The 12560-nt window shown below is 44.3% G+C and overlaps 1 protein-coding gene across 7 annotated transcripts in view; it reads right to left on the bottom strand.

Annotated features, from left to right (window-relative positions):
- HDAC8 (histone deacetylase 8) overlaps positions 1-12560 on the bottom strand; it is a 127647-nt gene that overhangs the window by 101516 nt on the left and 13571 nt on the right. For all 7 annotated transcript variants that reach the window (XR_013347079.1, XM_077826033.1, XM_077826034.1 and 4 more), the window contains one exon: positions 10995-11136. Coding sequence is in view for 6 of the 7 variants with exons in the window: in XM_077826033.1 (XP_077682159.1) it covers positions 10995-11136 (142 nt within the window). In the remaining variant the exon portion in view is untranslated. The remainder of the gene's footprint in view (positions 1-10994; positions 11137-12560) is intronic.

The raw sequence follows: 12560 nt of genomic DNA, 5'->3' as shown, positions 1-12560 counted from the left end.
AAGGGGGTGAGTGAGAAATTTACATCTTGGCAATGGAACAGCTGGGGCTTCCCGTGTGAACAGACTGGGTGTTGCCTGAACCCCAGCTGAAGACAATTCTCAAAGAGGAGGGAAAAAAATAAAAATGAGGAAGAGGCCACAAATCACCTCTCTCCCTTCATCTCTGCTCATGGCATCACCAATATTTGAAAAACAAAAGCAGCACCATTGAATGCGGGTGGGGTCCTAGCCAGTCTGCTGTAAGCATGTGAGGAAACCTTTGCTTTAAATTTCCTTAGCTAGTTAAGTTAGTTATTAGTTTGCATTTTACCTTTTATTTCTTTGTAACCAATTCTGACTTTTATGCCTCATTCCTTGTTATCACTAAAAATCTATCTTTCCGTAGTTAAACTTGTTTTATTGTTTTATCTAAACCAGTGTGTGCTTGGATTGAAGTGTTTAGAAACCTCCATTTGAGATATCAGGGTTTATGCATCTTATTTTCTATTAATGAAATGATGGACTTTCTATGAGCTTGTATTGTCCAGGAGGGTGCTGGGCAGTACAAGATGCATATTTCTGGGGACAGGTCTGGAACTAGGAATTTGCTGGTGTTGCTCTGTAATGTAATTCATGAGTGGCTAGCTAGAAGCACTCATATAATTCAGCTGAGAGTGATTTTGCACGTTAGAGGTTGTGTGTCAATGGACCAGGAATGGTTGTTTTTATAGTGAAGCTGTGTAAAAGACCACCCCCCCCAGCTGAAGAGTTGAGGGGACACAGTTATCCAGCAGTCCAGACTGTACCCTGGGGAATGGCACAGCATATCCCATTAGAATTTAATTCTACTGATGCACAAGAAAGTGTGATTTGGATTCTACTGTCCCATAGCTTTGCAGGCTCTGTGGAGCTACCAGAAGTAAAAAAGCTTGTTTTCCTCCTTAATATCAGCAGCTGAGTCTGTATAATTGCAAGGAACAGATCTTTGGTGTTAAAACCCTGTTTTAACATAATTTCTTTTCAGAGAACAGCTGATCTTCCAGACCAATTTTTCCCCTTTTCCATAAGTGCAAAGAGTTGAAGGAGGGTAAATTAACTAACAAGCCTGAGCCTTCATTGTCAAAATGGACACCTCCCCCAGAACTGGAAGTTCAGAATCTAGCCAGCCAGATTCCCTTTTTTCCAATATCTATTTTATTACTAGAAAGTTAAATCCCAGTATTTCTGCCTCCCCCTCCCTCCTCCCCACCCCGCACCACAGTTCAAGTTTTTTGTCAAATGCATAACTCTCTTGTGAGATCTGACTCAATGACTTTTACAGAAAAGGGCTTCTATGGTTTTATACCACCATTATTTCCTCTATTAAAAATGGGGGGATGGTAAAAAAAACCTGGAATCATTAAACTATTGAATTTCATACCTCATTCTCTACATTCTCTTTGGAGATCATTCCACCAATGACATGTTTCAGAGTGGTAGCTGTGTTAGTCCCAAGGAGTACTTGTGGCATTTTAGAGACTAACATTTATCTGGGCATAAGCTTTCCTGGGCTAAAACCCACTTCATCAGATGCATGCCACCAATGTGCACTCTTCTGATGCTAAAGGGTCCCAGTCAACTTTTTAAAAAGCCACAGTCTGAACGTGTTTGGCCTATTGTGGTTATAACTAGCACCTCAGAGGACAACAACTGAAAGTTCGGAAAAAATGACCTTCCCCCTCCCCAGCTTGTTTACTTTTGTGCATTTGACAATGCCTTATGGGTAGCTCATTGCCCTGTTTCCCATGTACTCAGATTCCTGTGTTGTTCACATGGGTCTTTCGCACAGCACAGAAGAGAAACATCTTGATATATTTTTGAAAAATGTCACTGTAAACCCATTAAAATTGGCAGGGGAACATCTACTACTATAACTCCATTTTTAAATTGACTAGATTTCACAATATGAGCCTGAAAAAGCCGCACAGACCAATTTATCTGCTATAAGGATTGGGCCTTAGTCTCACTCTGGATTATAACACGAAACATAGCAAGCAAATTAGTAGTCTAGCAGCCCCAATATTAAGTTGTGGACCTAATTAATGTTTTAAAGGGATACAATTTGACTTTTTTTGGAGTTGACAAAAAAAATCCTCGTTTATAACTAAACACCCATTAAACAGCATAGCCTGAGGATTTTCTTTTTAACGTCCTTTTTAAAAAAGGCTTGAGGGTTTTTCAGCTCCCTTTTCTTTTATAAACGTCATTTAATGAAGAGAGAAACTGACCATATAAGGCAAACTGAAAAAAAAAAACAACCCAGCAACCCAAAACACAGAGTTTTTACTAACCTCTTCCACTTACAGTTGTCTATATGCAGCACATGACTCTTGTGTTTGAGGATGCAGCATGTGAACACCAAAAGCTCCTTAGAAGTGGGAGGAACCACCAGTGCCCGGACAGTGGCCCTGACCCGCTTTGCCTCTTCCCTTGAGGCCCCATCCCCACTCTGCCTCTTCTCACCTCCACTCCGCCCCCTCCCCCTGCCACCACTTGCTCCTCTCTACCAGCTGCCTGCTCCTCCCCACCCCCTCTCCCAAACCCCCCTCCCACTCACTCCTTTCTGCCCCCCCTCCTGCCTTAAGGGTGAGCAACAGGAGGGAGAGGGCAGAGAGGAGCAAGCAATGGGGGTCTCAGGGGAAGAGGCAGAGCATGGGCAGGGCCACAGGGGAAGAGGCCAAGCAGTGGCAGGACCACGGTTCAGGTGCCGGAGCCTTCCCCCAACTTCTCAGGAACTTCCGGCGGCAGCGCTCCAAAAGGTGGCATGCTTCCAAAGGGAGGTGCACCTCATTCAACATTTCTTGCCCTATCTGGGGAGGCTTAGCCTTCCCAAGACTCTTATAGCCGCTGACAATGGTCTTGGTGTTACTTGTAACTACAGCACCGTTACAGTTACAGGACTGTCTGCACCTCTTGTCCCCATTCTGGGCTGCCTGAGCACTACCGCCTCAGGTGTTCAGCCTCTTGCCCTCATCTGCTTCTGGGTGGAATCCTGCAATTCTCCCACTCTTAGACTGGGACTCAGGTACATAAGCTGTAGGTATAATTGGGGTTATCACCCTGCAGGTCCGACTGGGTTTGGGCACCTGTAACCAGCAATAGTGACCAACTACCATCTTGACACAAAGTATTTTTATTTAACAATTAGAACAAAGATTAGAGAAAAATTTTAGAGCAAGCAGCCTCTATGAATTGTCTCATCTAATCTTACGCTTTCATAGAATCATAAAATATCAGGGTTGGAAGGGATCTCAGGAGGTCATCTAGTCCAATCCCCTGCTCAAAGCAGGACCAATCCCCAACTAAATCATCCCAGCCAGGGTTTTGTCAAGCCTGGCCTTAAAAACCTCTAAGGAAGGAGATTTCACCACCCCCCTAGGTAATTCCACCATCTCCCTTTCCCACAAGCTAAGGCCACATCCACACTAGGATGACTTTGCCTGTACAGCCATACCGGTAAAATGCTCCTAGGAGGGACACACGTTATCCTGGCAAAACTGTGCTCTTACCAGTAAGTTTATTCCAGCACCTTAGTGAAACAAGCGATGCCAGTAAAAGTGCACCTTTGCCAGTGTAATTTCGTCTGTGCGAGGGTCTTTTGCAGGCACAGTTCTGTCAGTCAGAGATCACATCTCTTTACACCTCTGACCAACAGCTAGGCTGGCAGAAGCCTGTAGCATATATATGGCCCCACTTAAAGAGGCTTTCCTCTTAAGTAACAGAAACAGAACAGAACCACTTAGGGCCTGACTACAAGGGGAAACTGACCTGAGTAGCTATTCTGCAATAGCTCCCTGTGCAGGGCCACTTACAGAATCATAGCACTGTAGGGCTGCAGAGGAGCTAGAGAGGTCATTGAGTCCTACCCCCTGTGCTGAGGCAGGACCAAGTCAACCTAGACTATCATTGACAGGTGTTTGTCTAACCTGGTGTTAAAAACATCCAATGGTTTGCCATTCCACAACCTCCCTTGGAAGTCTATCCCAGAGATTAATTAACCTTATAGTTAGAAAGCTTTTCCTAATATCTAACCAAAATCTCCCTTGCTGCAGATTAAACCCATTACTTCGTGTCCTAGCTCCCATGGGGGACACAAAGAACAATTGACCACCATCCTCTTTATAACTGTCCTTAACAGATTTGAAGACTGTTATCAGGTTCCCCATAGTCTTCTTTTCTCAAGACTAAACATGGCCACATTTTTTAACCATTCCTCATGTGTCAGGTTTTCTAAACCTTTTACCATTTTAGTTGCTCTCCTCCAGACTGTCTCTAATTTGTCCACATCTGTGTTAAAGTGTGCTGCCCAGAATTGGAAACAGTACTCCAGCTGAGGCCTTACCAGTCCTGAGTAGAGCAGGACAATTACCGGGTCCCCCGTCTTACATACGACACTCCTGTTAATAGACCCCAGAATATTAGCCTTTTTCAAAGCCTGCATAACATTGACAACTTACCTTCAATTTGTGATTCACTATAACCCCCATATCCTTTTCAACAGTAGGACCACCTAGCCAGTTATTTCTCATTTTGTAGTTGTGCATTTGATTTTTCTTTCCTAAGTGTAGTACTTTGTACTTATCTTTATTAAATGTCATCCTGTTGATTTCAGACCAATTCTCCAATTTACCAAGATCATTTTGAATTTTAACCCTGTCCTCCCAAACGCTTGCAATCCATCACAGCTTGGTGTCATCCCCAAATGTTATAAGCATACTCTCCACTCCATTAACCAAGTCATTAGTGAAAATACTGAAGAGTACAAGATCCAGGTCAGACCCTTGTGGGACGATACTAGATAGCCCCCTCCCAGTCTGACAATGAACCACTGATAACTATCTGAGTACATTCTTTCAACTAGCTGTGCACCCAACTGATAGTAATTTCATCTTGACCACATTTTACTAGTTTGCTTATGAGACTTATGTGAGACTATCAAAGCTTTACTAAAGTGAAGATATATCACATCTACTGGGTTCCCCCACATTCATTATGCCAGTAATCCTGCCAAAGAAAGAAAGAAATTAGGTTGGTTTGGCATGATTTGTTCTTGACAACATGATGGGTTGACATGCTGGCTATTCCTTGCAACTACGTATACAATTTTGTCAAGGTACAATTAAGCAAAATTCATGGAATAGTTATGTCAAAAAAGGACAAAATCAGAGTATGGGCACGGAGGGGCTGAAGCCAAAGTAGTCACGAAGGTCTGTTAAAGTCACGGAATCCATGACCTCTGTGACCAAATCGTATTCTTACTTATAAACCTAATACCCTCTAGGTACTTAAAAATTGATTAATAATTTGTTCCAGTATCTTTCCAAGTATCAGCATTCAACCGACCAGTCTTTTTAAAGATAGGTACTATGTTTGCCCCTCCCAATATAATTGTGAATGGTTCCAAGATTGCTTCAGCTAGATCCTGAAGTACCCTGTGATGAATTTCATCAAGCTCTACTGACTTAAATACATCTAATTTATCTAAATAGTCTTTAACCTGTTCTTTCCCTATTTTGGCTTGTGTTCCTTCCCCCTTGCTGTTGATATTAACTGTGTTGAGTAACTGGTCACCATTAACCATGTTAGTGAAGACTGAAGCAGAATAGGCATTAAACACCTCAGTCTTTGTGATAGCATAAGTTATTATCTCTCCTTCTCCACTAAGTAGAGAATCTAAACTTTCCTTTGTCTTTCTCTTGCTTCTAATGTATTTAAAGAACCTCTTCTTATTGCCTTTTATGTCCCTTGCTAGGTGTAACTCATTTTGTGCCTTAGCCTTTCTGATCTTGTCTGTACTCCTCCTTAGCAATTTGTCCATATTTCCACTTTTTGTAAAATTCCTTTTTGTTTTTCACTTCATTAAAGAGCTCCTGGTGGGACCCTACTGGCCTCTTACAATTTTTCCTATCTTTCCTTCACACTGGGATAGTTTGCAGTTGAGCTTTTACTACTGTCTCCTTGAGAAACTGCCAGCTCTCCTGGACTCCTTTTCCCCTTTAGTTTTATTTCCCACAGGACCCTACCTATCCATTCTGAGTCTACGTCTCCTTTTTTGAAGTCTTGTCCTTATTCTGATCTCACTCCTTCCTTTACCCTGACTCTGGAATAAGGGTGTTCACAAAGAAAGTTATTCCAGAATAGCCAAAGGAGTTTAAATTCACACCTTACCTTCTTCCAGAATAACTTCCTCATGAAGACAAGCCCTTACAAAGCCCAGATCCTCTAGTGTGTCTGTGGGACTCAGTATGGTTCCCTCTCTCCACGCCCTGCTCAAGCTGTTTTTTGCACGCTGGCTACAAGAGCAGGTGGGAGTTATTAAACTGCTTGCTCTGACACTGTCTCCTAACAGATGTCCAAATGTAAGCTGTTAGGTAACTGTTGGAAAGGGTCTCCTTTTCTGCTGCCCAACCAGGTCCAGAATCAATAATTATTATGGAGCACCCCCACATCCGTCCCAAGCAGGTACAACATTTTCAAGGCCAATGAGATTTTCAGACCAATGTCACTTTAACACCTACAGGACCAATGAGTTTGGTTCAAATGCTTACATGCACTTACTGAAGAAAGTACATAATGAAAAATGGTTCCCTGTGTACCCAGAAAACTACTGCATGTTGCTGCTTGGGAGAACACTAGAGGGACTTGAAAGGGAAAAAAAATGCCTGGTGCTGAAAATTAAGGATTGCAGAGGTGCCCCATTAATTTCAGTAATCCATATAAAATGGAGACCACAAAAAGATAAGTAATCCTCTTCAGAGTGGCAAAGACATAAGGGGCCAAATTGTCATAACTTCATACCTAAACTGGTTCCCACAACTGCGCTCCTAACTGGCCTTTTATGTGCACAATCACATCTGCAGAAAATGTGGTATATTAGTTGCATATTACTCCCGGGGGAATTCTGGACTACTGCGCATGCGCAGAATTCATGTGCCCCACAGAATTTTTGTTTTTTTCCCCAAAGAAAATACATTCTGCTGGAAAGGTGCTGCAGTTACTCCTTTCGCCCAGCAGGGGCCACTGTGGCACCAGGACAGAGGATGCGGATAGGTAAGAGAAAGATGATGCCTTCCTTACAGCAACCTGTCTGTGTGGCCAGCTCAGCAGGCACGTGATATGGGGCAAACGGGGATGCTGGTGGGGAGGTGTCACAGACTGGGGTTCAGAAAGGGACAGACTGGGGCGGGGGCTCAATGGAAGTGGGTGCCGGGACACATGGAGATTGGGGGAGAGGTGCATGGCCACATGGGAGGATTGGGGTGGCTGAGTGGGGTGCAAGGACACATGGGGGAGGGGGTATAGGGACACATGGGGGAAGGGGGTGGCTGAGTGGGGGTGCAGGGACAGATGTGCCTGACTGAATGAGAAAGGCTAGGGGTCAGACAGGGTCTGCATGGTGGAGGCTCCCTGACAATCCCTCCCCACCCAAAAAGAAGCCTGTTCCTTACTTCTCCCACCCATACCCAACAACCCTCCAAGTTCACAGCCAGGCTCCTACCCAAAAATTACTTCCCTGTCCCTCAGCTCCTCCATTACCCCTGACTACCTAAGCCTCTGCACTGCTTCTGAGGGGTGTGGGAAATACGGTTCTGTACTGTAGTTTAAATGGCTTATTACTCAGAGTTCTGTATTAATATGCCTAGTAAGGAACCTATTTGTCAAAAAACATTTCCTGAATCTTTTTTGTTGTCTGTATTGTTACAGACATAGTTGCTGACAGGTATTTTTAAATAATTTATCAAAATACTTGAAACTGGTGTGATTATATTGTGTTATTTTCACAAATAAAATATGCAGAATTTTGCAGATTTTTAAAATATTGTGTGCAGAATTTTTAATTTTTTTGGCACAGAATTTCTCCAGGAATAGCATATGCAATCATGAAAACTTGGCCCAAACCATAGGCACTCTTGCCTAGAAAGTTCTGTCAGGGGCTCTCCCAAGTTTAGAACCAAGTAGGGGTGCAGCGCAAGCTGTGTGAGTGGGAGGGAATTACTAAATGCTTGAGAACTCAAGCTAACATCTTCGTTTTGGCACTTATACACAATGAGAGGCAAAGGAAGGCCTCAGGGCACAATACGCATGAGTAAGAAATTAAAGCACAGTGGGGCTAGTGCCCTGAGGAGTTTGGAAAGAATCCCAGTATATAAATACACAAATATGGTAAAAAGCCACAAAAGCAATTGTTAAGGGAGTTAATCTGTGCTGACATTTCAGCAGGGCCTTTAACTGTGCAATAGTCCTCATTAAATCCAGCATTTTCTCCATTAATTATTGTCTGTTGGGGTACCAGTCAATCCAGGATCAACTATGAAACCTACACTTGGAAGTTTAGAATGGAACAGAGCCACCAACAAAAAGCCAGGTTTCAGAGTAACAGCCGTGTTAGTCTGTATTCGCAAAAAGAAAAGGAGGACTTGTGGCACCTTAGAGACTAACCAATTTATTTGAGCAACCAATAAATTGGTTAGTCTCTAAGGTGCCACAAGTACAACAAAAAGCCCTACTGTACAAATCTCATTGGAAGGGGATGATTATATATCAGTGAAGATTTTTTTACAAAGCTCTACCAACGAGCCTATGGAAACAGAGGGCCAAGAATGGAACTGCTAACAGCAGGTGCTGAGTGTGTCCAGGTTGGGGGTGGGGGGCGGGGGGAAGAGGAGGGGATGTTATTGCTGAGGCAGTTCACTTGACAGCAGAGCAACAGGAAGAGCTTTTGTCTGTGTTTAGCAGACCCCCGTAATGGTTCTGCAGATCAACAGGAACTTTAGGTACCTCTGAAACTGATCACAAAGAACACACAGTTAGGCCAGTTTTTAAAATGCATGTTGTGGGCAGGAGTGACAGGGCTATCCGGGAAATTCCTCATTTGGAAATTTGAATACACAGACTATTGACAGGTGCAACGGGGGTGTCTGCTACACCTACCACAGGTGATTTTTCTTCAGCTTTATTGGACACACCTCGGGATGCATTGTTTCACAGATCAGTGACTGACGGAGGCTCCCCAAGGGCCCCTCCCAGCTTACTGGAATGAAGGCTTTTCTCTGAGCAAGGCTAACGCTAAAAGACATCATTACATCATTGTCAATGCAGCTGTCCTGTGATCCTTAAGTGCGCACTAGAACTCCCTAAGACATTTTCAGTGAGACATTTGGAGACTGATTTCAAAATCCCAACTACTTACTGTTCTGTTCAAAGTATACTACATTCTGGCTAGTGCCAGACATTATGGCTGAGCTATTAACTGCTGAGAACAGACATTTATAATGGAAATGTTGACACAACCTTCAGCTAGAGACACAATACACAACTAACAGATTCCACATACTGGCAGAAGTGGGGGGAATCCACTGAAGGGTTAGGAAAACCCTCTGACTTAACCTAGAGCTCTCTCTAGTGGTACCTTGGCTAAAGCTGGAAAGGACATTTTAAAATCAGTAAGTGAAATGTGCACCTTTTAGCATGCAACATTTGTTCCCAAAACAGCATGAATGGCTCAGCACATCGGAGGCAAAGCTGTTGAGATTGTTTCTTAGTTCCAGGCATCACTAATGAGGAAGAAACCAGGCAATGAAGTCAAAATAGAACAGCACAAGAAGCTAAAACGCCATTCATCCTGAGCAGAATAAGATTGTTCTGCTTGACTAATCTGAACTCCGCTCACTCAATGGAAACAAAATCCAAATCCAGATTTGGACAGTTCTAATGCTGACCTGGGGGTTCACTTTAAACTACCAGCATTTTTAGATGGGTCCCCAAAGTGTGCACATTGACCTCACTTCTTCCCAAAGCTCCTGGTCAGCTCAGGAAATGCACTGCTGCAGGAAGCAAAAGCTGCAGCTGTATTTCAAGGGGATGAGAGAACTTTATGAATGATTCCATCTGGTAGACATACATAGAATAGAGGGACCAAATCTCATGCTTCAAGGAAAACAATGAGCTGCAAACATCAGGAAGGAATCTTGCCCTGCCCCTAAATACAGCATTCCACAATTGATGAGGTACTTCCTGAGGATTTTTTTCCCCAATGCATCAGCTATAGATTACTATCACAGGCAGTATACCAAAACTGATAGGCTGTTGGTTCAGTCTGGTATGGAAAATCTTATGATTCTATTGGAAAGAGGGGTCACTTCCTCACCTGCACATGCTATTAAACACAGTCCTTGTGCTTCAGAAGATAAAGTACTACTTTCCCCTGAAACTCAGAGAGCAATAAGGGTGCAGGCCACAGTGTGGGTTCCACCCCACGAAAGCTTATGCCCAAATAAATTTGTTAGTCTCTAAGGTGCCACAAGGACTCCTCGTTATTTTTAGTCCTGTGACCTCCTGGGAATGAGAGCAACTTAGGGGCAAAGTGCCCATCTCCTCTCTTGCTGCTCTGAAATATTGTTATTGACAGTACTGTACAGCCCTATCTCAGCTATTACAATACAGATCTAACAGATACTTTCAGAGCATAGGAAGGAATATGAAGAGCCAATTCTATTTCATCTCACCTCTTCTCAAATACTTCATTTGTCTCCAGGTTTCCATTCTCTTCAGTGCCTGGCAACACACCAGCAGTGTGCATTTCTATCTCAGCAGTGTGCTACTTTACTAGCATTAAGCCTCGCAACACCCCAATGAAGTACATGAGGTACTATCAGAACCTGAGACACCAAGGCACAGAGAAGTTAAGGGATTGGTCTACGTTGCACAACCAAGCCCATGGTAGAACCAGGACTTAGATGCAGGACTCCTGGCTCCCAGTCCTCTGCACTACACAACACTTCTTCCCCAGCTGCCTCTTGTCTTTCAACCCACCCATCCTCTTTCCCGCCCCCCAAAAACTCCCGATTCATTTGTATTGGTCTCTTTGGATGCAATTGTTTGTCCTCGTCCTGATGGTTTGTGTGGAAAGCTAGGAGCAATCAGGCTCAATTCAGATACCAGGTTGGAAAGCACACAGTAACAAGTTGTTTTCTTACTTCTTTGCATGATGCCACCCTCCAGGCCAGTTAATCGCTACCTTGCACTTGCCGTCCATCAGATACTGGGCTGCTGTGATGCTGGCCCCTCCTACAGCTGCTGCATAGTCAAAGATACCTTCAGTGGTTGGACAGTCATAACCTACGGGCAAGAACCAGAGAGCGTCGCTCAGGACAGAAGACTCCAGTGGGAACATCACTGCATTCCTGGTGGAAGTACACCAGGGAACTGCATTTCACTTTATTCACAGTTCTGGCTTTCCATTTTGGCCACTGTAGGGAGCCAAAGCGAGGCTGCTGGCAAGGGGACTGACCTTCTTCGAGCATGGTCTATGTGGAAGATGCCACCCTCTGGCTTTCCAAGATGGGTTTCTTTGGGCCGTGCCCCACAGAAAAAAGAATTAAAAGCCAAATGGCTTTCTCAGACCAAGAATACTCAGAGGTTGTATGAACTCCTCCTGGCTCAGTGCCAAGCAAGTGCTAGGCCAGTTAGCCCCACTTGCACACAAACACTCGTTCAGTTACCAGATACACTGGGTTGGCTTTGCTCTATTCCCCTCTTTCACATGGAGTACCTGTAACCCCTCTACCTGCCCAACAACCACACAGAACATCCTTAGTCTCCAGAAGCAGAGCCCTTCTACATTTGAACACTATCACGGGAACTCAGCAGATGTGGACCTAGAACGTAACCCACTCTCTCACCTTCAGCACCACCCCACGCATTGAAGACCTTTCCAGGCATATCCAAAATCTCAAGGTGTACCTTCACTGCAATCAGAGGTATGGCGGCAGCACGTTACGCTAGTTTTGCTCTTGCTAGCTCAAACAATAGCAGTGAGCTGCAGCAGCACAGGTTAGTCACTCAAGAGGGCTTCTACAGCCTGTGCTACCACACATGCTGCCCTGGCTTCACTGCTCCTGTTTACTGGCGCTAGCTAGATCAAAGCTATTTCAACGATGTGCTGCAGTCTCACTTCTGATGCACTGTAGACAGACCCTCAGAGCAGCACAAATTCCAGGACCAGTTTCTAGAATTAAACCTGTCGCCTTGGAAGAGCCTTGAGTGTTTTGTGCAGAACTCGGGACTCTGTAGTCGGGCTCAGTGTAACATCAGGAAGGAGGTAGTGTCTCCCGCTGTCTCACACAAAGATGACAAACTTCACCTCCCACTGTGCAGCTGGAAATGCTAAAGCCCTTCAGAGAGCTGACTTCAAGGAGTAGCTGCAAGTGCCATGGCAGGCAAGTGAGCAGTATAAATCCACTATAGAGCACAATGCTACTGTACGTGATTGGAGCCCACTGAGCTCCTGCTATTCCTGTGATTCCTGCTTGCATGTGCTGGAGCTAAAATCAAAGCCAGTCCCAGCTTGTTGAACATCTGCCTTTTCTGCTGCTGCAAGGCGCATGGGTTTCGGTGGCTGCTTCCTATCAAATGGCTTTTCAAACGCCTGGAACATCAGCACACGTCAAAACGTCCAGTGGAGAATCCAATACCCAAGAATCATGCTGAACAGCAGAGAAGAGGTTAATGGCATTGGCAATTAAGTATCCATCATTAGGTTT

Source organism: Eretmochelys imbricata, chromosome 9 (assembly GCF_965152235.1).
Source record: "Eretmochelys imbricata isolate rEreImb1 chromosome 9, rEreImb1.hap1, whole genome shotgun sequence".
NCBI classification, from domain to species: domain Eukaryota; kingdom Metazoa; phylum Chordata; order Testudines; family Cheloniidae; genus Eretmochelys; species Eretmochelys imbricata.
Note: the sequence above shows the minus strand (reverse complement) of the source record. Positions and strands in the feature narration are given on the sequence as shown.